At 42.6% G+C, this 22,501-nt stretch overlaps 1 protein-coding gene across 3 annotated transcripts in view; it reads right to left on the bottom strand.

The window, feature by feature from the left end:
• Positions 1–13,404, bottom strand: part of SHISA6 (shisa family member 6) — a 354,817-nt gene extending 341,413 nt beyond the window's left edge. For all 3 annotated transcript variants that reach the window (XM_060764465.2, XM_060764466.2, XM_060764467.2), the window contains exons 1-2: positions 12,925–13,404; positions 11,556–12,493 (exon numbers count right to left, since the gene is read on the bottom strand). In XM_060764465.2, the coding sequence (XP_060620448.1) occupies positions 11,556–12,205 (650 nt within the window). In that variant the 5' untranslated portion in view covers positions 12,206–12,493; positions 12,925–13,404. The remainder of the gene's footprint in view (positions 1–11,555; positions 12,494–12,924) is intronic.
• Positions 13,405–22,501: the final 9,097 nt, after the last annotated feature.

The following is a 22,501-nucleotide window of genomic DNA, read 5'->3' as shown; positions in this document are numbered from 1 at the left end:
TCCTCCCTTGTGAATTTGATGGAGATGACTGTTCTATCACACACGCAACACATGGCATTTCAACTGGATGCTTCTCAGAGAGAGAACAATGGAAATGGGAGACAAATATGAGAGACTTGATTTTGCCAACCTGATCTCAAGTGGAGCCAATGGAATCCTACTCACTTGCATAAGGGTTGTAGGCCTGAGCTGAGTATGACACAACATGAAAAGCATTTTGTGCCAATGATACATCTCAGATCAGAAAAACAAATCTTGCCTTAGAGGGTGCTTCACCTACCTGAGCAGATGGGAGAACCAGGCTGGCAGAGAAGGACAGTCATATCTTCAGATGATGGCTCACCGTGATACATCCCATTTTGAGCAAGATCATCAAGAACTGAATACTGGTGCCAAGATCCAAACTCACTGTGTAACTACACAACTGCCTATCTACTGTGAAGCCTTGAGCAGGGATTCCCAGATCAATATAGGTGCAATGGAAAATGGCCATTGCTTCTGGTTAGAATATTTACTATCCACCTTCATCTTCCAGAGATGGTACAGGCAACAAACTGATGACAAATCTGCCATTATACACATTGAAGATTATCTAGTCATCACAGAGAAATTACACTGGAGAGATATGCAAACCCGGGTGAGTAACAACATGCTCCAGGGTATGTAGCCCCCTGTGGCTGCTATTACTGAAGCAAAACCTGATTCACTAGCTATCTAAACTAAATAACCTGCTTCAGATCATATGAACACACATTCCCAATTTCATATATCAGTTATAACACAGTGTGTTGTCCAAGGCTTTCATGGCCGGAATAACTGTTGTGAATTTTTTGGCTGTATGGGCTTGTGCCAGTTAACACCTCCCAAACAGAGAATGCCTTCAGGCAACAGAGGCAAGGCTACCTCTATGCAGATACCCTCACTTGACTTGCAGCTGCAAGGCTACTCAATGCTAATCAAGCTTGGTTATTTATTTATTTATTTATTTATTTATTTGTCGTGTCAGAGCAGCCAGTCCATTATATTACATTTCTAACAGAACAAAGCAAACAAACAGAAAAATACACAACTTGTGAGTTTGGTAGCTGGTTAAATGTCCTTTGACCAGTATCTGGCCACTTGGAGTGCTTCCGGTGTTGCTGCAAGAAGGTCCTCCATTGTGCATGTAGCAGGGCTCAGGCTGCATTGCAGCAGGTGGTCAGTGGTTTGCTTTTCTCCACACTCGCATGTCGAGGATTCCACTTTGTAGCCCCATTTCTGAAGGTTGGCTCTGCATCTCGTGGTGCCAGAGCGCAGTCTGTTCAATGCCTTCCAAGTCGCCCAGTCTTCTGTGTGCCCAGGAGGGAGTCTCTCATTTGGTATCAGCCATTGGTTGGAGTGCTGGGTTTGAGCCTGCCACTTTTGGACTCTCGCTTGCTGAGGTGTTCCAGTGAGTGTCTCTGTAGATCTTAGAAAACTATGTCTAGATTTAAGTTGTTGGCATGCTGGCTGATACCCAAACAGGGGATGAGCTGGAGATGTCTCTGCCTTGGTCCTTTCACTATTGGCTGCTACTTCCTGGCGGATGTCAGGTGGTGCAATACCGGCTAAGCAGTGTAATTTCTCCAGTGGTGTAGGGCGCAGACACCCCGTGATAATGCGGCATGTCTCATTAAGAGCCACATCCACTGTTTTAGTATGGTGAGATGTGTTCCACACTGGGCATGCATACTCAGCAGCAGAGTAGCACAGCGCAAGGGCAGATGTCTTTACTGTATCTGGTTGTGATCCCCAGGTTGTGCCAGTCAGCTTTCGTATGATATTGTTTCTAGCACCCACTTTTTGCTTGATGTTCAGGCAGTGCTTCTTGTAGGTCAGAGCACGGTCTGCAATGCTCCAGTGGGATTCCTTCCCAGGTGATCTTCAGAGCTCGGGATGCTTCTCTATTCTTGAGATGAAAATCAAGGGGGGACATGAGAGAAGCCTCCTCGCAGGATTGCAAGACATCCGGGCGTCCCCTGGGCAACGTCTTCGTAGACGGCTGATTCTCTCACCACAGAAGCGACCAGCATCAAGCTTGGTAATTGCAACATTCACACTTCAAACAGATAAGAGTTCTTTCTCCCACCCTGGACATTCAACAGATTGATATATACTTCATTTGCTTCACTGCCAACAGAACCTCTGAAATGTCAGGCACAGATGCAGGTGAAACATCAAGAGAGAATGCTACTAGAACATGGCCATACAGCCCGAAAAACTCACAGCAACCCAGCTCTAACACAATTTAACAGTAATAGAACAACCATGCGTGTTTGAATGAGTTACTGAGAATTCTTTGTTGTTTATTCCTTCCTCCTGCAGATTTGCTCTATTTTGTAAATAGCTTTGAAGACTTTGATGGAAAAGCTAACAATAAATATAAACAAAGACAAAAGATGCATAAACTGCCTGTTGTTTATGTAAATTCACCTACAGAGTTGTACTGATTCATCTACAGAACTTAAACAGAACAACCGAGGATTAAGGAAGAACAAGATAATATAAAAACATAGATGAGAGACTTTCTATATACTGCAAAAACAAATGAGGAAGATAATGAGAGTTATCAGTCAGCCACCACTATATAAGCTGCATGTTTACCACATGGGGGGAAGAGCCAATCACAGACAAACCATTCTTTATAAGTAAAGGTGTGAGGATTTGTCTATCTCCTCTGGATTCATGGTGTCCCAGCTGTTTGTATGGGCATCTCTTAACAAGACAAGGATTCCTTTGAGGCAATGAATGTGGAGATAAGACTTCAAGAAACAAGCAAGCAAGCAAACCACCACAAGAAAACAAAATAATTATATGGGGGGGGGGGGGTGGCAAAGTATTGCCACTGACCTAATTTTAAACTCTCCTTGAAATAAGAACCCTTTCATTCAAACTACTCTTCCAGGATTAGGTCTGCATGGTGAGAAGGAGCTTGTACAGAAACTCATAAAGGCTTTTAGGGAGGCAGTATTAGCTTCTGTGTTCACTTTTCCTTGCTGCCTGGCCAGAGGCAAGAGGCTGTCAGAGATTATTCATGCAGACAACAGGGCTGTTCACCTGAAAGAATGAGTCTCTTTTGGGACATGCAGGGAAAGGAGGGGAGAATCAGGCAGTCAGGATTCTGCCTAACTGTCTGTCATTCACTGGTCAGTCTGGACACTTTCTTCAGGTTGCTGCCTGAGGTAACAGCATCATTCAAATACCCAGACCTCCATCAAACTAGATGTGGCTTGGATTATCTGTGTTGCTATGCACCTAAATTGTACTAAAAACAGATGCCTATCACACTACAAAAACCAAAAGAAGCACACATTTTATTCTATGCTTTAAGACCAGTCTCCCCCTGCTCCTAAATCTAAAAGCATGAGTGAGTCTATAGTCTCTGAATTTATAGTCATTCTCCCAGGAAGGACTGCACAGCAAGGGGGTTATAAAAACAATGACCTATATGAGGGCGAGGCAGTCGAAAAATTACCAAGTTGACAATGATTGTCACTGACGGCCAACTCATTTTGGTGTAAGTTTCCAGCTTTATAGTTCCACATGCATGAGCTGGTTTATTAATCTGTCTGCATACTACTACAGCTTATGACTGTTGGTAAAAGCACACGTTGGTGGTTCACAATGTACATGCCGAGTGAGTGGGTTGCATATTCAAGCACTCAGATTACTCACCTTCATCTATCATAATAAACAATGAAGAGGCACTGTCTCTTCAAAAAGGGACTAGGAAGGAAGAAACACCAAAATATGACAACCACAGGAACATTACGCCGAAGCGGAGTTGCCTCTCTGCCAGATATAAAGAGCCTGGCAACCAGTATCCAAAATTGTACAAATAACGGATGTGTGATTATTGTTTCCTATATTCGAGATTGACATTCACTTGAGTATATAAGAAAAATACAATTCAGCCCCATTACCACGCATACCGGCAAATCTATTATTTTTGCAAGTCTTTTTTTATTCTCAAGTGATTTTACCAAAATTCTTAACAAAATGTAGTATATGTGGTATATTAGGACATCAAACTGACAGAGAGGAAATAAATTGTGTGTGTATGTGTTTGTGTGTATTTTTAAGGAATTCCTATCCTCTTCAGTTACTTAACTGTATTCTGTTTCTCAGAAATAGATCATGTCTGAGATAAAACCAGAAACTACAGAAGTACATACATTGGTTCAATATCATAAATGAGATTTCAGACATTTGGTGAGGAAGCAAGTGAGTAAGAATCAAGGAATCAACTGGAAAAAGAGAACTATAACAATAAATAATATGGTAAAAGTCAACTGGTATGTGGGAAAGAGGAAAATTACTGTGTAAACCATAGAAAAACCTTACTGATGGATGATTCTAGGATTTTTTTTTTTTGTAAACAACACCTGTATAATTCTAATGAATGTGACAAGTTAACAAAACTTTAAAAAACCTCTGAGTAAATCATCTTGCGACGTTAATGTTATGAATTACTGGTGTTTTGTACTGTATTGCCCTGCTCTTTACTGGTCAGAAACAGGAAATTTAGAAAATGTTTTTTTCTAGTGACATGAAATTGTACTTATATCCTTGGTGGAAGAAGAATCTATATGGTTCTAAGTGCACCAAAAGGTTGTTTGAACACAGTGTTTCATATATAGGTTGGCAATTGACAAAGGCTGACAAAGGCTGAAATTGTAGACAAAGGCTGTTTCTAACTGGAAGAAAGAGTTTGTGGGACAGAAAAAATGTGGTAGGTGGTTCCAGGAGCAGCTGACAATATAACCAAGAATTCCATTATTACAGTAAACACATCAGGAAAAAGGTCAGCTTAATACAGGCTGAGTATTTCTTATCTGGAAAATGGATTTTCAAAATCCTCCAAAATCTTGAATTGTCCACTTGTGTGGCTGAGATAGTGATGTCTTTCCTTTCTGGTGGCTAAATAAACTTTGGGCTCTTCCACACAGCCATATAACCCAGAATATCAAGGCAGATAATCCACAGTATCTGCTTTGAGCTACATTATCTGAGTCCGCGCTACCATATAATTCAGTTCAATGTGGATTCTATATGGCTGTGTGGAAGAGGCCCAAGTTTCATGTACAGAATTATATAAAATATGTACATAAAATTATCTTCAAGCTATATGGATAAGAGGAGCCCCCGGTGGCTCAGTGGGTTAAAGCGCTGAGCTGCTGAGCTTGTTGATCGAAAGGTCGCAGGTTTGATTCCGGGGAGCGGCGTGAGCTTCCACTGTCAGCCCTAGCTTCTGCCAACCTAGCAGTTCGAAAACATGCAAATGTGAGTAGATCAACAGGTACCAGCGGGAAGGTAACGGTGCTCCATGCAGTCATGCCGGCCACATGACCTTGGAGGTGTCTACGGACAACGCTGGCTCTTCGGCTTAGAAATGGAGATGGGCACCACACCCCAGAGTCAGACATGACTGGACTTAATGTCAGGGGACTACCTTTACCTTTACCTATATGGATAAGGTGTGTGTGAAACAAATGTTGTGTTCAGACTTGGGTCCCATCTCCAAGATATCTCATTATGTATATACAAGCATTCCAAAATCCGAAAAATCCAACATCCAAAACACTTCTGATCCCAAGCATTTCGGACAAGAGACAGTCAACTGTAATACTAGATGATGAAGAGTGGAAAATCAAACACTGACTTTGAGGGCAGCATAAGGTAAAATTGGCTCATTTCAGATAAATTCATAAAGTATGAAGAGGACCAAAGGGAACATAAGGTGTGCCACATTCAAGCCATTTCCCTATCAGTATAAATGTGCAGCACAGCCTCTCTGCTAAGCACCAATTAACTCTAGTGAGACCAAAGCATGCTGTTATGTTTGATGGCTGTTTTACATTTGTGTATCAAAATGCAGAAAGAAATACACCTGATGTCACTTACACTCTGTTTCCTTCCCTCTCCCTCTCTCTTCTCTCACCCCTCCCAAACAGGCAACATGCACAGAGTGAGAGAGACTTCACCCTTGACCAGACCTTTTGAAAGAGAGTTCATCACTATCAGAATGAGTGAGTCTCTCCACACACACACACACACACACCACTCTCTCACACACACATTACACAGAGTGAGAGAATAATTGATTCTGAGAGGGATGAACCCTGTTTTAAAAAGATCTGGTAAAAAGTGAAGTCACACTATTTAAACAATCATGCCTAAGAGACAGAAGGTACAAATCTTTTATTTGGACAAAATCATTCCACAGCTATTAATGGTTCTTCCCTGATATAAGAAGAAACTTAGAAACATGATCATTTCATGGAGGGGACCCTCTCAGGAAAGACTAAACAGAGCACTCACACGATGGAGTTCTAGAAAGTGACTTCCAAGCCATGCATCATAGCAGACACTATCCATATTCATAAAACAAACAGAAAGAGACTTATAAAAAGGGCCTTGTGGAAGAGACTTGTCAAAAGCTTAAATGTTGTGGCATCCCTGAAGTTTGATAAAGGATTCTAAGATGATTTATAAAGAATAATAATAGATTTTAGAAAATTCAAAAAAGAAGTGAAATGCCACTTGTTATTTCAATAAGATTTTTTTTGTGTGTATATCCTGTTTGGGCTGAATGAATTCCATATCCATGTTTTTTTCTTATTTAAGTGCGAAATCTTCATTATCTGCTTAAAATCCAGAAGGAATTAGTGAAATAATTAGAATGGTATTTTATGTTTGAAATGTTATCCCCCTTAATAAATAAATCTTCGTTTTGTTTAACAGTGGCTTTGCTGTATATAATTCAAAACTCCAACTAGTGCCTTGCCTGGCACTTGAGACGCATTATATTTACTATAATGTGGAAGAGATTAAGCAACGTTCTATCACATAGCTAGAAATATATGCCTGTATATCTGTGTAAACTGATCTTACTTGTACATAGGCATCAAGTGAGTTGCCGATGCCACACTCCATATTACAAAACAAGAAAACTCATCTTTATGACAGAAACCATGACAGAAATACCGTAACTTTCCTTTCTAGTTATGAAGTGCTGTCTTCACAAATACCACCAACAGTGGTGGGTGTATGTGTACAGGCAGATAATAGAAGATGCTAATTGTATCAGAAGAAACTGAGAAACCTGGTATTCATCTGAAGATCCCCCAGGCTGAACTAATAAAGCTTCCTCAAAGAGATAAATAAGCCTTGTCACTATATCATCATTTCCTCTAGCAAATTCTAAACTACACGAAATCCATGGCAATTTAGGACTTTATTTCATTCCCATTGAATTCCATGGGAATAGCATTCTGTTTAAACAAAATCAGTTTCCAAGTTGAACTACTGGGTTCTTTGCAGGAAATATGATATTCATCATGCTACCAAGCCCAGTATCTAGTCTTAGGCATTTAGTTCAACCCAATTCAACATCGGACCAAACAATTCTGAGGGAAATACATTCTCGCCTTCTCCCATACAATCCGCCCCAAACACTTAGGTCCTCTGAGGGGTGGCTACTCCAATCAGCCAGAACTCGACTGGCCACCATCACCCAGAGGACTTTTTCATCGGCCACCCCAAGACTGAGGAACAACCTGCCAGAAGAGTTGTGACAGCTAAATGAGCTGTTGGAATTTTTAAACCATCTAATGGCCTATCTCTTCTGGTAGGCCTACCCAGACAGTCTTTAAGCATGAATTTTAAATGTGTGTCCTTTGTTTAATCCCTATTTTGTGTATTTTAATATGTTTTAATATGTAACTTTTATAGAAATACATTTCAATATGTGTATTTGTAGTGTTTTTGCAATGTTTATGTGTTTTAATTATTCTGTAACCTGCTTCAAGCCATGAAGAGAGGCGGGTAAGAAATAAAATAATAATAATAATAATAATAATTATTATTATTATTGTTGTTGCTTGATTTCAACCCTGTACCATTGGTTAATACCAGAGTACAGACCATAAACCTGCCCGGAGTAGAGGAATGTAAGTGATGCAGTTTCTAAACAGTCTAGTCACAGTCCCAAGAAGGGAATGAAAGATCTGGGGGGGGGGGGGGCTGGGGAGAGGAGGAAGATCCTGATCACAGAGCCCCTGTTGGATATTGTTTTACTGTATTTAAAACAAGCAAACATCAAACTGCTCAGTCCCCTAACAGCTGAATGAATGCTTCATAATATTTAAATGCATGCACCACTGTTGATCTAATTCAGGTTAAACATCTCTGAAAGGTATAATCTTTTGTCATCTACTATGTTCTAATAATAAAAGTCAATCAGCTTCCTTAAAGACACTTGAAGTCATTTTTTCCAGCGTTCAGACTGTCATTCATTCTTTCATACCCTTCATCTACATATAAGTGATTTGTTTTACCATTTAGAATCCATCTTTGAAAAGGAAAAGGAGCACCGAAGAAGCAGAAACGACAAAAGGTATTTCAACAAAGCTCCCTACAACCCTGATAGGATGTCTGTGCCACCCTCATTCTTAATGCTATAAGTAGTAACAGGAACGTGTGGGGAAGAGGAACATGTTTCCAAATTCACAAGGGGTATGGTATCTATTCACTAGGATGCCCTGGTCATGATATGGGAGTCGCACGCACACAAGGCTTCTAGCCCACCCTACATGCAATAGGTCCACATTCTCAGTTTCTGTTAACCTACAATACTCTGTTTCAGCTAATACAACAACCTTTTATTTCTGGATTTTATTTTATGATAGTATCACTTCTGGAATGCAATTACTCTTATCCAATATATTATCAGTAATAATACTTATGCTGCAAAGGATGTTCTGAATTCAGATTCACTCCTCGTCTCCCTCTTCAGATGCAATTCTTAAGGTATAAGCTGTTTCTCTGTCAAGTAGTTTCTGATTCAGTGTGCTTGCATATATGTAAGTGTGCATAACTTACATTGATGATGGGCTACTTATCTTTGCATATGAGGTAGTAGATGATTGAGAAAAATTAAATAAAGCATTGCTTTTAATTCTCACAAATTAGAGTGGGACAGGGGAAGCTGGATTTATACATTCAGGCTTGTTTGTGATCTCTTCTGGGTTTTTACTTAGAGAAATACTGCATTGTATTCCATGCGCTAAGTAAAATATGCTTGCTTCTCAGTTAATAAACTGTTGTCAGTTCTTTTCAAAAAGCACATTCTCTGATTACTTAAATGAAGGGCAATCATGTGAAGGGAGCTGCTCCTCTCTGTTGGGAACGTTTGTTACTTTTTCTTAAAAAGTGGCTCAATTAGTTTACGTGTTTATGCTTGAGCGACACATACATCCAAAAAATAAGTATCAGGCAGTGTCTTGAGGTCCTGCCTCAACAATGCACCTCAATTGGAGAAGAGTGCTGGCCATTTAGAAAGGTAAAATGAAGGGCACAAAAGCAGCTTTCCTGTTTCAGTCTGTTCTGCTATTCCTAAGGAAGCTAAGCAACATTTGCTTTTACAATCTTCTTAAAAATAAACGAAAGTCACACTGTGTCATCTTTATAATTGAAGTGTTCCTTCGGAACAGTGCTTCTCAAACTCTGCTCCACCAGGTGTTTTGGACTTCAGCTCCAAGAAATCCCAGCCAGTTTACCAGCTGTTAGGAATTGTGGGAGCTGAAGTCCAAAACATCTGGATGAGCAGTTTGAGAAACCCTGTTTCAGAATGTCACCCAAAAGAAACATTTGAAACATCTGCTTGCAGCTGCAGGTACTGAGAGGAAACATCTAGACAGGCTCCCTTAGTATCTAACTAAGCATCTTCCTAAATGGCACAATTAAATAAATATTTTTGCAGTTAACAGGGCACAGTGAAAGATTTCTTATCTTGCTTTTTCCCCTAGCACTTGAACAACCCAAACAAGAAGAAGCAAGGCATGCACACTGCAGGGGGAAAAGATGTAGCACTGCAAAAGCTGGATGTAACACATGTTTGTGCAAGCATACTGGGGATAAGAGGACTATAGAGTGAGAACGGCTAAACAGGTGGCAAAAGGGAAGCCCACAGGAAGAAGCAAATATTAAAACGAAGTTGCCACAAGACCCTTTGTTGTTTTGCTTCAATAGATAAACAAAAATATTTATCAGATAATCATAGCCAAAGTTTTATAAATTTGAGGGAAATAATCTGAGATTATGGAAATGGAACATATTAACTCTTTCATTCAATTTGACAGTTACAAAAGTGGTAACAGAAAGGTGCAAACTTCAGATAGAAAAAAAATATGGACCCTGTCTACTTATGTAAAGTATATGTCTCTAAGATGGATAGAGAAACAATGCAATGTCTCATTTTAAAGGAAACAGATACAACATCACAGAAAACTGCTTCTTGTTTCAAATAAATGATTATTACACTGCACAGTTGAAATGGGAATAAGGGAATACACACAGTGCTATATTTAAAAACATCCGCTTTGTTGACTATGGGCAGCTATTATTTTTACTTTACCCTGTTGGCATTATGTAATTCTCTGCTGTTTTTTCTTTTGTTAAGGATATTGTCAGTTCATCTAAAGAGTCCATAGGAGGATACAACATGCAAGACTGCACAAAACAGAAAGATTGAAAGGACTCCTTGAAGACAAGGGAGAGGTTACAAAGGTTAAACACCTGTTACTTTCTGGATATTATCAAGATAGTGGCAGTGAGAAGATTTAAAGCTCTTTAGATTCTGAAGAGATAACTTAAAGGTCTGGTTTTTAAAGCCTGTGACATCAGGCTTCCAATCTTGACAGAGCTGGCAATCTCAGCTGTGCTAATTAGGCTATAAAATAATTCTCAGTATTAATGGAGAACTGAGACACCTACATCATCCACTTAGAGGGTGCTTCTCCAACTACATTAAGATATAGATAGCTGAGTGGTGGATAATTCCTTCTGTCTTCTCCTCAGCATGACTATCTCGAGAAAAGCACTTTTTTGTATTATATTTTATTTGTTTCACTATAACTGTCTGTTTCATTAACCTCAGTTCAAATCTAAAGCACAATCATTTTCATAGATGGGAATGAAGACCTAATGCTCTGCCTTCATTAAGAAAGGGGTATTTCTAGTCTCAGAGTAAGCATATAAAAAAGGAGAAACTGTATGGCGTAGCAGTATGGAATAGCTCTCCATATAATGGTAAGATGCTTAAGAGAATATAAAGTCTTCGGACTATATTCAGTCTCTGTTCTTACAGGGTTGTAACAAAAATATTTGGGGATCTCTATGGTGGACAGAAATTGGACAATTTGTTTTGTAAAGGAGGGAGTTGTGGGTATCTGTTCACCTTTTGCCTGGAGGAGTGGGGACAGAGATAGCAGCACTACAGCAGGTGGCTCAAGCATCCCAAAGAGGATTCCTTCATCCACCCTCTTCCAGCCGAAGAGAGCAAATTCTACCGGGGAACCTGAAATGCAGTCACCCTATTTAGAAGATGAGGAGGGGAGGGAAATGAGTTCCAAATTTCTTCAAAGTCACAGCATGGAAAGTTTTTGGTTGACTTATTTACTTTTGGGCTTCAACCTCACTAAACAAAATTCATTGCCAGGTTGTGGGAAAGAGAAGAAAGGGACAGGGCTCCATACCTGTGGATGTTCATCTCTGGTGGTGGTTGTCGGGCTTTGTCATAGGCAACCTTGGCAAAAATGCCCACAATTACGACAAAGGCAATGGCCCCACACGAAATGTAGACGGTAGCATTTGTGTTGTCCTCGTTTGGGTCATACCCATTGGGTATATCCCCTGGCCCATCATTACTGGTGGCAGGGGTCATGGGGTCAGTGCTGGGGCGCGGGCCCTGGTTACGGCACCTGTCCTGGTTGAGTTTCTCGGAGCGTTTGTTGCAGCAAAAGCGGTAGTAGCAGGTGCCACAGCAGTAGCGGAAATCCTTCTGGCTGTTGTTGCACTCAAACTCCTTGTCCCACTGCCCGCTTACGTCGTAGTAGCCCTGGCAGGTCTCATAGGCTGGGCTGCCACTAGAAGATGCCTTTGCCGGCCCTCCGACAGGGCTGCGCCCACGGCTCCCACCGCCAGCAAGGGCAGAAGAAGGTGCTGTGCCAACAATGGTCTGGTTCAGCTGCTCCTTGACTGGTTTGTGGGGTCGCCGGGGCGCGACTGCCCCCTGGGTCCGGTTGCCCCTGGGTGTCCGTGGGGGCCCCGCAGCCTGAGTGGTCAGCAGCAGTGCCAGGGCATACAAGGCCAGTGGCAGGAGCAACAGGAGCTGCCTCCACCCCATGGTAAGCCAAAGGAGGAGTGGGTAGCAAGACAGCGAGGAGGTAGCCGTACCCCTGGGACTCCAGTTAAGGACCTTGGCTCTGCCACTCCATGGATGGTGAGAGCGGGCGAGATTTGGGCTTCAGTGGCAGCAAGGGGAGGGCGTCAGCAGCAGCTGGGAGAGCCACCCAGGTGCCACCTGCTCCTTCTCCGGAGGTGCCTCTTCATCCTGGCCAGAAGCAAGAGGGGCCACTTGGCTGCCTCTGGAGAAAGGCGCTGTCCTCTTGGTCACTGCTCCTCCCGGGACAGGCTGTAAGGAGAGAAGGAGGGAGGCATCTCAGCGTCTACCTGGCCGCGGGGGGGGGGGGGGGGGGGGAGAGATGGGGGGGGGGAGGAATTAAGGGGGACGCGGAAAGAAACGAGGAGCCCTGGAAGGAGCAAGGAGAACGAGGGAAGACAGGGAGAGGAAAAGAGGGGTGGGGGCAGCAACAGCTCCGGCTGCTCGGATGCCGGCGGGGGCAGGGGATTCCCTTGGCGAAGGAGCCGCACAGCAGCAGCAGCAGCAGCAGCAGCAGAGCCGGGCGCCCGGACTGCAGCCCTGCAACCCCGGCCCCGTTCTTGCCCGGCCGGTCGCCCACTGCCCTCGCGCCAGCCCCGCGCGCGCACGCCTCCTTCCTTCCTTCTTCCCTTCCTTCCCTCTTTCCCTCCCTCCCTCCTTGCCTTTGCCTTGCTTGCACGCACCAGGTCGGGGCGGAGCGGGGGCACTGCGGAGAGGCCGGCGGGCTGAGCATCCTCTCTTCCCTCTCGCCGCCGCCGCCGCCACGGGCTGAGAGGAGGCGCTGCTGTGGAGCGGGAGGGACAGCCGGCAGAGCAGAGCCGCCGCCGCCGCCGCCTCCTCCCCTTCTGCTTGCCTGCCTGCCTGCCTCCCTCTCTAGGCCCGCCCAGTCCCGGCCCCCTGCGAAGGAGTCAGCGACCCGCTGGCCGGAGAGAAGGGCGCCCTCAGAGGGAGGGGAAGAGCTGCCCCTGCCCCTCTTCCTCCGCTTCCCCTCGCCCCGCCGGGGGAAACGAAGGAAAGAGGCCGCCGCTGCCCTGGCCTCAGTCTCCCCGCACACTCCTGCCCTCGGGGGGCTCCTTGGCCTTCTTCGCCGCGTGGGGCTGCCTGGAGGGGCTCGCCGGGGGGAAAGAACTGCCCGGGATGCCTGGCGCAGACAGGAGGTGGCGCCCCCCCTTCCTCCCGTCCCTTCCCTCTCTTCCCACTAGCACGCGGCGTCGAGGCAGAGACGCGCTTTCCCGCTCACTCTGAGGCGCGTGGCCTAGGCTCCTCCCCCTTCAAGGCGGGGGGGGGGGAGGGAGGGAGAGGGTGGCAAAAAAAAAGAAAAAAAGAGAGCGATTGCTGTTCCACTCTGGTTTAACAAAAAACAAAACCCAGAGCTGAGTACATTTGCTGACTGTCCCCCAGTTCAGTCCAATAGGCATCTGTGCCTGTGCAAGGCTTTGTAAGGAATGGCTAAATATCTTCCTTCTCACTGTCCCAAGCCCACTTAGTAAACGTAAAGATATCCCCGACCCTGACATTAAGTCTAACCAAGTCCGACTCTGGGAGGGGTGTGTGCTCATCTCCATTTCTAAGCCAAAGAGCGGGAGTTGTCAGTAGACGCCTCCAAGGTCATGTGGCCGGCATGACTGCATGGAGCACTGTTACCTTCCCAACAGGGTGATTCCTATTGATCTATTCACACTTGCAAGTTTTCAAACTACTAGGTCAGCAGACGCTGGGGCTAACAACAGGAGCTCACCCCGCCCCAAGGATTCAAACCTCCAGACTTCTGCAGCAAGTTCAGCAGCTCAGCAGTTTAACCCGCTGCACCACCGTGGCCCATCTTGCATACACTCAATTCACTCAATTCATTTTTGGTGGGTGCAACGTACACCCCCATTTGAGGGGCACATCAAAAGGGAAATGAATTTCAGTTGAGAGAAATATATAGGACTAAACTTGAGTAGAAAAAACGAAATGTGCAGATATAAGACGGGTGATACCTGGCTTGAAAAAAGTCCATGCAAAAGGAATCTAGGCATGGTAGTGGACCACAACATGAAGATGAGTCAACAGTGTGATGGGGCAGATAAAAAAGACCAATGTGATCCTAAGCTGCATGAAAAGGTACCAAGATGGAGGGAAGTCATAGCCCCACTCTATTCTGCTTTGGTCAGACCTCACTTGGAATAACACTGTGTCCAGTTCTGGGCCCCACAATCCAAGAAGGATCTTGACAAGTAGAACATGTTCCAAAAAGGACAATGAAATGATAAAAGGCTTGGAAGCCAAGCCCTATGACCAACGGCTGAGGGAGCTGGGCATGTTTAGCTTGGAGAAACAAACGCGGAGAGGGGGCATGGTCACTGTGTTTAAATATTTGAGAGGATGTCACATTGAAGAGGGGACAAGCTTGTTTTCTGCTGCTCTGAAAACGGCCGTGGGGCAATGGATTCAAACTGCAAGAAAAACGATTCCACTTAAACATTAGGAAGAACTTCCTCATGGTAAGATCTGTTTGGCAGTGAGCTATGTTGCTGCAGAAGAGAGTCTACTTCTCTGGAGGTTTTTAAGCAAAGGCTGGATAGCCATCTGTTGGTGTTGCTTTATGTGTTCTTGCATGACAGGCTGGGTGGCCCTTGTGGTCTCTTCCAACTCGACAATCCTACGAATGGCGCAAGAAAGAAAGTTTTGGAAGGCATGTGTTTAGTCTGCAGACAGAAGCTCTTATGTCCAAATGCTTTCCTTGTTTAGAAGAAGAATCCCTTCAGGTAAGTGAAGGCATCCCTGGGAAAGTTTTAGCACAGTCATCTCTCAGATTTTTCCCCCCAGCTCAGTACAGGAAGCTTTGTGCAGACAGGAGCATTCAGAACAGAATAGTATTCCCCAACCAACACTACCAGAGGGATGGAGAAACTTTGGGCCCCCTCTTTCAACTTTAATATTCTATGATTTGGACATCAGTGTCCAGGAGTCAGCATAACCAATGGGAGGTGGTTTGCGGAGCTGCAGGTCAAAACAACTGCAGGGCAAAAGCTTCTGATCTTACAACATACTCTGCCTAACTGTCAAAGGTAGAATAAGCTGACGGAAAAAAATGCCTCAAGAGGTGAATTCTGAGCTTGCATCCTGACATTCTTTCAAAGTTTAAAAAAAGGTACAAAGGAATTCTGAAGCACCTTTGAGGCTAAGGGAAAGAAGTTTATAGCATACAGTTTTGTAGTCTCAATCTCTTCCTCAGATGCCATTCTTTCAAAAGCCTGCCTGCTTCTAGTAAATTTCTTGTGTAATGCAGAATTCAAAGTGAGTCAAGGCTTTGCCTCCCATGTCACAACCTGTTGTAGGAATTGGCAGAGAAGTTAAAGGAATTCCAGTCAATGAGTGCACTTTCTCGAGTGGGGTTGCTACATCTCTATTACCTTCCTGAACCAAGATGTCTAGGCTGAAAGCCAGGAGAAATGGGTGACTGGTGAATCTGCCTTGAAACAACAGTTCCTCAATTCTGACCCTTCAGCATTTATTCTTTTAGGCTGAATTTGCTGGAAATTTTTCACGGTTACAGCATGTGTCCAAAGTGTGTTGACCTCTAAGTGGCCACTCACAATCATGTTCCTTCAACTGGTGAGAAAAATGGAAAACAAGGCTTATGGAGAAGGGCAGAAAGAATGGCATTTTTTTTAGACTGGGGAGAAACAACCTAGGTAGCCATGTTTTTGTATACATAGAACAGATGTGGACCATGAGTTCCATAAGCCACAATTTGTGGGTTTCATTTTCAAGAAGGAAGGCATTGTTTGAATGTCAGGAGAAGTATTCCCACAGTGAGCAGTTCAACAATCAAATGAAAATATGACCCATAGGTCAGTGTGGTCCCATGGTTGTTCTCCAATCTGAGGTCCTCCAAGGAATCTGCAGTTCTCCCCACTAAAAAGAGAAAAAAGGCAAAGCATGCAATTTCCCACTCTTGGATATTTTCACTAGGGGAGAGCACGGATGAGTTCCCTCTGTCAGCTCCCTCTGACAGAGGGAGCTGACAGGAGGGAAGCCACCCACAAGGATGATAAAACATCAAAATATCTGGGCATCCCCTGGGTAACATCCTTGCAAACAGCCAATGCTCTTGTATCAGAATCAACTTGCAATTTTTTTAAAGTTACTCCTGACACATACACACAAAAAAGCAAACAAAGTAGCAACCATTCTCCAAATTTACAGCCTCATCGCATTGAGGAGCAGACCTACAATTCTGAAGCAAGAAGAATTCTGGGAAATGTAATTTAGGATGTAGCCTTTTGAATTCCTTGCCACGGGGCTCACCAAAATACATTTCACAGTATTCTGTTCATGCAAGAAGAACAGGGCTGTCTGCATTAAAGCCTTAATGTGATGAGGCTGTTGATACAACCTGCCCATGAACTTGCATTTCTATTGCTATTTTTAGACATTGGATGGTGGTCCAGAGTGGGCCCTGAAGGTAGAAAAATGCCCTCCTTGGGTCTCCAAAGTTGCCTTTTCCTGACATCGACAGATGGTTTTAGAAGAACACATTGTTGAGAGAATTTATTTTATGTGTTTGCTAGCAAATGAAGTTATCTAGCTCTGAACTGAATGCACTGGACTTTGCAAGGATAATGAAGGACAGCTTGGAACATTAAGTTCAAATTCTGAAGTACAACAAAGGGATGCTACTCTAAAATGACTGCTGCCATCCTGTGGGTCTTCAAAAATTGCTAATACTGATGCCTCAATTCTTCTACTAGTTTATCCTATCTTTAAGTGAGTTACCAGAAAAGTGCTCTGTCCATCCCAGCATATGTCAGGGTAAGAACCACATTTTGTTAAGATAACACCTCTATAGTTGCACTTATTGTTCCATGCTATTGATGGTGACAGAGGATGAAACAGTTTTTCTGGGCATATTTGTTTGTTTCATATGCTTCTCTAAGAAGCCAAACCAAGGTGACATAAGGGCAATTTAAAAAAATAGAAAATAAAAACATTGGAAAAATAAGGAGTAAAAGGCTTTTAGCAAAATTAAATAAATTTGAGAAGCCTAGGAAATAAAATGTGTGTCCTGACCCCAGGGAGAGGGGAACTTCAAACTCTGGGGGGTGATACAGGAGAAAGATTTTCCCCGTATGATCGATATGAGAGCGTCCTCAAGTGAGGGATCATGAAAGGGCTCTTTCTTGCTGTTCATAATAATCAGGTTCATCTTTGTTCATGTTTCCAGTTCAGTAATTTGTATATAGAGGTTTCTTCTTTTTGTCAACTCCCTCGTCTCCATACACATACACAAACAGAAATGATACATCTGCACAACTGCATTAACAAGAACCATCCAGATCCTGCACATCGTGGAGCAAATATTTATATTTTACAGAGCATTACAACTGCAGTAAATCCCACATTCAAAACTGCAGCGGTGTGTCATTGGTGTAGACCAGGGGTCTTCAAACTAAGGCCCGAGGGCCATATGCGGCCCTCAACGGTCATTTAGCCGGCCCTCACTCAGGGACAACCTAAGTCTGAAACGACTTAAAAGCATACAACAACAACAACAACAACAATCCTATCAAATCAGAGAAAAGCAGGACCACACTTCCCATTGAAATACTAATAAGTTTATATTTGTTAAAATTGTTCTTCATTTCAATTATTGCATTGTTTTAAAGTGTTTTTGCACTACAAATAAGATATCTGCAGTGTGCATAGGAATTCATTCATTTTTTTTCAAATTATAATCCGGCCCTCCAACAATTTGTGGGGCTGTGACCTGGCCTTCTGTTTAAAAAGTTCGAGGACCCCTGGTGTAGACACTTAGACACCACAACCTTGACCCCATTTACACTGACCATATAATGTAGTTTGAAGCTAGCTTTGAACTGTTGTGGCTGGACCATGAATTCTCACAAAAGCACAGGAAGGAAACCCTTTAATGTACACCATCTGGGCCGGAAACTGGTTCCAGGATTTCCTATGTAATCATCTCCACAGCAAAATCACCTTCTTCAGTACCAGTTGAAACTACAGTACATTAAACAGCCAGGGTAGATGGGACCAATTTGACTTCACTTGCTCCCCCCACCCCCGGCCGCCCATGCATCAAAATGAATTCTGAGCTTTCTTTAATATAAAAAGACTTGTGCTGTTTCTCTTTTTTCTGTTTTCTGCCTGTGCTTATTGTGTACGTGTTTATTGAAGGTAAAGGACAGGTCTGGGTGTTTATGTTTTTCTGAATTGAACAGAGGTATGTCCCAGAATGCTGGGTGTAACTTGATACCTTCAGCATTTAGCAGGGAATCGTTTACTCATCCAGCATCTTGAAACTAGGTCTAAATTGCACGTCTTGTGACCACATCTGACCTAATTTTTCTACTCTCCCTGTCTCATTCTAAATATTACTCAGCCTGATGGAGGATTTTGGAGAACTTTAGTGTTTACATTGTATTTTGTTGGTCCTAATAACAAGAATTATGAATCAAAACATACGTTTCTCACTGGAATGTTTGACATTTGAAACACGTTAGTCAATGAGGGGTGTATGGGACATAGAGAAAGGTAAATATTGTGAGTTTGTGGGTTTGCATTTTAAAAGTGTGAAGAAGGAGAAGAAAAGCATGCTATACTCAGTTTTGTGACTTTTTAAAATAACATATGCAGATGTTACCTCAAGCTTACCCTCCAACTGTCCCAATTCAGCAGATACAGTCCCAGTTAATTTTCTGTCATGCCGCATGAAAGAACAGGAAGACAAGTATGAATTACCCCTTGTAACAAGCTATCCAGCTCTAGTTGACAGGGGTTCAAGGTTTTCTTACTGAGTAGCCATCAAGCTCCACGAATGGGTAAATATATGCACAGTCTGAAAGGGGCATCAATCCACAAGCTGCATGACCCCAAACTGTCCCAAATTGGCAAAAGCAGTCCCCATTACATTGGGCCCCTGATATCTGCTGGGGTTTAGTTCCAGGAAACACTGTGGTTACCAAAATCCATGGATATTCATATCCCATTATATACAATGGCACAGGAAAATGATGTCCCTTATATGAAATGGCCAAATGGAGTTTTACCTTGGGAAAGTTTTTATTAATACTTCCAAGCACTGAATGCCCTCCCTAAAAAGATTAGGGTAGCCCCCACTCTCCAAGTTTTCTGCAAAAACCTGAAAACATGGCTTTTTAAACAGGCTTTGACCACGTTTAGTGATTATGACCTAAATCACATTCGAGGATTAGTGATTTGTTTCACATACATTTTAATGGAGACTGATATTGTATATAGCTGCTATTTTTTGTAGTTTGCTGGGTTGTATCTTTTCAATTTGTTGCTGTTTTAAGTATAATTGGGTCAATTTTATTGTTATTTATTTATACTTTCTGTAGTTTGTTGTACTTGTATATTGTTGCACTATTGAGTGCTTTCTGAGAGCTGTCCCAAGTACCTGCAGGGATATGGTGATGAGATACAATAAAGCTATTATGATTATTATGATTATTAATTTATCTATGGTTGACTAAATGTTGGAGAGTATATTCTACATTTCAGAATGACTTAGCTTCAGATGTGGCCACAGCCATTTACAAAAAGGACAAAAGACTACTGTTTTCTTCCTTTTGCAGGTGTGCTCATTTCTTTGGGAAATATTAGCAGCCTGCCTGAATACAGTACAGAAGATGCACTTATTTTGGGGGTGTCTGTTTCCTGGATGCATAGGATGTTTTCAAGTTTTCATTTCAAGTTGTGGTTCAGGTGCAAAATTGCTATTTAGCATATTTTAGGGAACAGTAAAGGGCTAGATCTTTCTTCATCTTAGAACTAAAAGTCAACAAACAAAATGCTAATCTGTAAGCCCTTGGGATGCCTTATCTTTCTAAAAGTGTTTCTATGGAAACATAGATTTTAGAAAATTCATGTACTAAGGGTCTTTCTTGATGACTTGTTAAAATATTCTATCCCACTTTTCCTTGAAGTACCTCGTAATGGCTTATGAATGATTTCCAGGTAATTCTACCAGGCATACAGCATCTGCAGTTATAGTTGCTTCGCTTCCCGGGTAGAGCTGTATCTTATGCTTTCAAACAATTTCCCCCACAGCTGCTCTGTTGAACCAATACTAATTTGCATTTCTACTTCTCTGATACAAGGTTAGTTTGTACTTTGGGCCCTTTGTATCCACTGGGGTTTGGTCCAATTCTACTGACATTGGCCATGCTGACTAGTAGTGTATGTGTGTTGGAGTCTAGAACATCTGGAGGCCCCAAGTTTGGGGACATCTAATGTAGGATTTAGCTTCAAAGTAGGAAAATTAAGAAATGTAGTTTTCTAATGCTCTCTCACTTTACATGAGCATGATTTTCTACATGGATGTGATACCCAGATAGAAAGTATCTTTAAATCCTGATTTGCAGAGCTCAGGCTTTCTGAGAGAAAACACGACTCCCTCCTCCGGTTAATCTCATGCTGAGTTGCTTCTTCCTTTCTCTGCAAACATCCTGATTAGAATAATTTGGCCCATTTCTCTCCCTGTTACCTGCCGAGGGCACTGCAAATCATAAATAATGAACAGAGTCATGCTTAGAATTTGAGCCTTCCTTGCCAAGGGACAATATTTTGACACTGATTTTTCAATAAGATTACCATTTTACTGCAGCGCATTTCAACCTTTTCTTTCTTTTCATTTCTTCATCAGAGTGATTTGCTTTGTATCTTGTGCTTCCTGCATCTACCTAAGGATTTTGTTTAAGCTTTGCTTATATCTCAAAAGAGATTAGTTATCCTGAGATCCATTGTTTTCTAAAAGGGTTTAAGAAAATAAATCTTTCAGACTATTCCCATACATGTATTCTTAAAGAAGGTGAAACATACACATTTTTAGTACAAACTATGCTTAAAGCACTTCCTGTGCCAGGAATATCCAATCTCATGTACATTTTTAGCTGCATAGCATATAATCTATTGCATATCATGATCTATTGTCCTTGGAAGAATTGTAGAATGGGGGAAGGGGAATTGGTGAGGTTATGGAAATATGTGATGCCTGATTGTGCTAGTAAGATACTTGTAATATCGTGAGTAGTTGAGCATACAAGAATCATAGGATGAAAGGGGGTGGGGAGGGAAGAGAGACTTGTTGCTGTGGGGCATTGAACCATCCTATGATTATGTCCACAGAGCTCTCTAGCAGTCCTGGAAATCTAATGTTATGCCTTTTATAGTGACACTAATGAAGCAATGACATTTCATGGTGACTGCTCAGCATGGATATTTGAGTCCTTTGTTGTCAACATTTAACACAAAGCATTTCACGTATGAAGGGCTGCTGCACAGGGCATGAACTGGGGTTGTTGGATTATATGATCTGGCTTCTTTTAAACAGAAATAGAACCAGACGCACAGAAGAATCATGCCCTGCCCCACATTGTACTAAAAGATATTTTTGAGGTACAGTCTTTTTTTCTCCTTAGTGGGACAAAGCAATGCAACTCTCATGCAGTGTCTTACAATCTAGGGAAGTTGTGAAATATCAGTAAAGATCTTGGGTGAGGATCATAGAGGATAGATCTACTGGTCTATTTCTGGGTGATTTGCAGTAGAGTAACAAGGGTTTCACACTTCCCAGAGTTTAACAAATGGATACACAGTAAAACCTGTGGTATTTGATTCTGCTTTGACTCTCTGGGATTCTCTAGTGCATTCCCCCGAGCAGCTTTCCAAGAATTCAAGAGTCTGCACCAAACAACATATTCCAGATTTTTGACAAATGGAAACATGACATTTAAAGTGCTACAACTGTGCAATGTACATGATTCTCAAAAGCAAGTAAAACAAAAGGTATTCTTTATTTTTTAATCCATTTTTAAATCATAGAAGGCAGAGAGGAGATATGATAGCCATGTATAAATATGTGAAAGGAAATCATAGGAAGGAGGGAGCATGCTTGTTTTTTGCTGCCCTGGAGACTAGGACGTGGAACAATGGCTTCAAACTACAAGAATTCTACCTGAACATTAGGAAGAACTTCCTGACTTTGAGAGCTGTTCAGTAGTGGAACTCTCTGCCCCGGAGTGTGGTGGAGGCTCCTTGTTTGGAGGCTTTTAAACAGAGGCTGGGTGGCCATCTGTTGGGGGTGCTTTGAATGCTGCTTCTTGGCAGGGGGTTGGACTGGATGGCCCATGAGGTCTCTTTCAACTCTATGATTCTATGATTCTATTTTGTAGTAATCATTACAACTCATTTACAACTGTAAAAGAAAGATAATGAATTTGTTGCCTTTGG

This window comes from Anolis sagrei, chromosome 2, assembly GCF_037176765.1.
Source record: "Anolis sagrei isolate rAnoSag1 chromosome 2, rAnoSag1.mat, whole genome shotgun sequence".
Classification (NCBI taxonomy): Eukaryota; Metazoa; Chordata; class Lepidosauria; order Squamata; family Dactyloidae; genus Anolis; species Anolis sagrei.
The sequence above is the reverse complement of the archived record's forward strand: the minus strand, read 5'-3'. Positions and strand labels throughout refer to the sequence as shown.